The 3,628-nt window shown below is 31.7% G+C and overlaps 2 protein-coding genes across 2 annotated transcripts; both read left to right on the forward strand.

Moving 5' to 3' along the window:
* Nucleotides 1–992: 992 nt before the first annotated feature.
* On the forward strand, nucleotides 993–2,572 carry LOC130591490 (uncharacterized). Its single transcript, XM_057394825.1, has 5 exons — nucleotides 993–1,010; nucleotides 1,757–2,005; nucleotides 2,213–2,359; nucleotides 2,455–2,508; nucleotides 2,555–2,572. Exons 1-5 carry the CDS (start codon nucleotides 1,002–1,004, stop codon nucleotides 2,570–2,572), a joined length of 477 nt encoding a protein of 158 aa, XP_057250808.1. The 5' UTR covers nucleotides 993–1,001.
* On the forward strand, nucleotides 2,498–3,628 carry LOC130591657 (uncharacterized). Its single transcript, XM_057395312.1, has 2 exons — nucleotides 2,498–2,654; nucleotides 3,065–3,628. The coding sequence occupies exons 1-2, from the start codon at nucleotides 2,598–2,600 to the stop codon at nucleotides 3,386–3,388; spliced, it is 381 nt and encodes a 126-aa protein (XP_057251295.1). The 5' UTR covers nucleotides 2,498–2,597; the 3' UTR covers nucleotides 3,389–3,628.

The following is a 3,628-nucleotide window of genomic DNA, read 5'->3' on the forward strand; positions in this document are numbered from 1 at the left end:
TGTTGGAAGTTCAATTCCAATCATCACTCCAGTAAATGTAAAATATCCTCGAGTAAGTATAGTTTTAGTTTCTGTTTTTTTATTTTTCTGTTTTAGTTAGTGTAAGTTTCATGTCAGTTAGTGTTTCTTTTTTGTCAGTTAGTATTATGTTATGTTTCAGTTAGTGTATCATTCTTGTCAGTTAGTAATTGTTTAATTTTCATTTGGTTTATGTTTCTTGTCATTTAGTATCTGTTTTATTTTCAGTTAGTGTATGTTTATCTTTCAGTTAGTATATCTGTCATGCTTTTTTAATATTTTAATTGAATGCAGTGTGATGGCTCTTATTCTGATCAATCATCATACAAATCCTACAAACCTCAGAAACAAGTAAAGTCAGAAATCCCTTCAACACCTGAATTATTGAAGGGGTGGGACTATGACCCTTCTTCAGAGAAAGTTGGGAAAGTTGTGAGGGTTAAGGAACCAGGTGATGATTATGACGATGAAGGTTTGGAGGACCTGATTGATAGGATTGCTGATCATGGAGTTGAATCATCATCTGACAAGGCTAAAAAAGAAGAGTATGATAATGAAGCTGGTGTTGTTTCATCTTCTACGCCTGGTTTGCATGCTGTTCCTGTCAACAACCATGGCATAATATTATGTCGAAGTTTGCAGCATTATAATAGATATTTGAGTGATCTGTCTCCTGACCAGAGGTTGCTGGTTGATTATCTATTTTACAATGAGTATGAAGATGTTGCATATATGTCATTGGATACAGATTCTGAGGAAGTGAAGATGAAAAATGACATTATGCAAAGTGAACTTACAAGTGATCTCATTGTGGATTTTGATAATCCTCATAGCAACTATGCGGTTCAGCTGTACAAATTCGACTTAATTAGCATGCCTCGTCAAGGTTGGCTGACAAGTGGAGTTATTGACGGATGCGCTTTCATGTTCAATAGGCAAGAAGAGGAATCACCTTCTGCAACAAGGAGTTTTGGTTTAATATTATGCCTTTTGTAAGTGTTGTTATTGCTTAGTTTTATAGTTTGTTTTCATTTGGTCATATTATTTTGTCAGTTAGTCATCTTCTGTTTTCAGTTTGTGATGTTATGTTTTTCAGTTGGTCATATTATGTTTTCAGTCTAATAAAAAGTAAATAAGTGTAACTGAAAACTTAATAAGTCTAGCTGAATAATAAATAAGTGTAACTGAAAAATAAAGAAGTCTAACTGAAAACTAAATGAGTCTAACTAAAAGTAAATTACTCTAACTGAGAAGTAAATAAGTCTAACTGAAAGCTTAATGAGTCTAACTAAAACTTAATGAGTCTAACTGAAAACTTAATGAGTCACTGAAACTTAATGAGTCTTACTGAAAACTTAATAAGTCTAACTGAAAACTAAATGAGTCTAACTGAAAAGTAAATTTGTCTAACTGAGAAGTAAATAAGTCTCACTGAAAACTTAATGAGTCTCACTGAGAACTTAATGAGTCTACTGAAAACTTAATAGTCTAACTGAAAACTAAATAAGTCTAACTGAAAAGTAAATTTGTCTAACTGAGAAGTAAATAAGTCTCACTGAAAACTTAATGAGTCTCACTGAGAACTTAATGAGTCTAACTGAAAACTTAATGAGTCTAACTGAAAACTTAATAAGTCTAACTGAAAAGTAAATAAATCTAACTGACATTTTAAAAAGTCTAACTGAAAACTAAACTTAATGTTTCAGTTTGTCATAATATCTATTTTCTTTTGTTGTAGAACTATATCAATTGGTTGTGTGCTGAGAAGGTAAAAAAGGTTCAGTTTGAGAGTGAGATTGCTGAAAATGAGATTATTTTGAAGAACCTGGAGGGCACTAGGCAGTATGATCAGAAGTTTAAGGAATGGGAAGAAAACAAGAAAAAGCTTATTACAAAAGATGATGATTTATTCTACAAGAAATGTAAGGAAGCTATTTCTTCATGGGTGAAATCATTTCCACGCAATGATATTCGAGAAGCTGAACTGGTTATGTATTATTGTTAACTATTTTTTTATTGTTCAGTTAGTGTAATTTTCTCTTTCAGTTAGTGTATGTTACTTGTCAGTTAGTCCTAGTTTATGTTTTCAGTTAGTGTATGTTTTTAGTTCAGCTAGTGTTTTTAGTATTTCATTTCGTTTTTTGTTCTCTGTCAGGTAGACTTATTGCTTTTGCATCTTATGTTTATCTTCCAGATTTTTGTTCCTGTTCACAAGGATGATCATTATACTGTCTTGGTGCTGAACAAGAAAGCAAAAAGGATTGAAAATATTGACAATCGTACAGACATGAAGGACATTGATAGATATAAGCATGAGGAATTTAACGGTCTTACATACTTTGTAAGTACCTTTTTATGAGCATTTGTATTTTTTTTTTGTTCCATTTTATTACTTGTTTTTTAATTGTTGTTTTTTTTTTTGATCTTCAAATGCAGTGTCGTGCTTTTGATTCTTTTATGCAAGAGACTATGAGTGTCGTGATTTTGATCGTCTCCACCATTGGCAAACATCAACTCTTTACTTCCCTTGGAGAAGCAAGGACAACAATTTTGATTGTGGTGTCTATGCAATCAAAACCATGGAGCTGTATGACGGTCATAATACTAACCATGCTGCACTTGTTGACCTGAAAAGGGTATGATTACTTTATTTTGCTTGTTATATTTCTGTTTTTGAAAGTTTTTTAATAGAAAAAGGTATGATAGGCAGTTAGTGAAGGACTTGAAAGACTAGCTGAAAAACAAAGATGTCTAACTGAAGCACTATAAAGACTAGCTGAGAAATAATGAAGTCTAACTGAAGCACTGTAAAGACTAGCTTAGAAATAAACAAGTCTAACTGAAACATAATAAATACTAGCTGAAAAACAATCAAGTCTAACTGAAACACAATCATTACTAGCTGAAAGCATTATAAGGACTACCTGAAAAACAATGAAGCACTATAAAGACTAGTTGATGTTGTTGTTTATTTTCAGTTAGTTTTATTTTGTAATTGTTACATTTTTGAACCTTTTTTAATAGTTTTGATTTTTTATTTTTTTAGGCAGCCACCAAAAACCTTGAGCGGTGTAGGCTTGCTGTTCGTCTTGTGGACCATCCTTTAAACAAACTGAGAGAGAAAGTGAAGCATGACTGTTATGTTTGGTCTGCAAAGAAACCTGAACTGATGGCAAGACAGAAGATAAGGAAGGATAAAGAGGCTGTCCTAGATAAATTAGCATTTAATCGATCAAAGAAGACGAATAGAAAAGAAGCACACATTTTACGGCGAAGGAGGGATCATGAGGCGAAAGTAGAAGATGTGTTGAATAATAATTTTGGAGACAAAGTGAAAATAGAGCAACTGTTGAAATTTCATTATTGTTAGGTGCCAAACTTTTTTTTTATTATTATAATGTACAGTAGAAATAGAAACCATTGAATTTTGCAATGTACAGTACAAATAGCACAGAACTCATTTTACATTTTATATATGTGTTCTTTAATGAATTGTACATTTACACTTACTTTGAATGGAATACATTTGTGTAAAAATGAAGTTGTTTGAAAATTAATTGGAAAAATACAAATACCAACTGAAAAATGAAAAATCTAACTCATAATAATA

Source organism: Beta vulgaris, chromosome 5, assembly GCF_026745355.1.
Source record: "Beta vulgaris subsp. vulgaris cultivar EL10 chromosome 5, EL10.2, whole genome shotgun sequence".
Lineage (NCBI taxonomy): Eukaryota > Viridiplantae > Streptophyta > Magnoliopsida > Caryophyllales > Amaranthaceae > Beta > Beta vulgaris.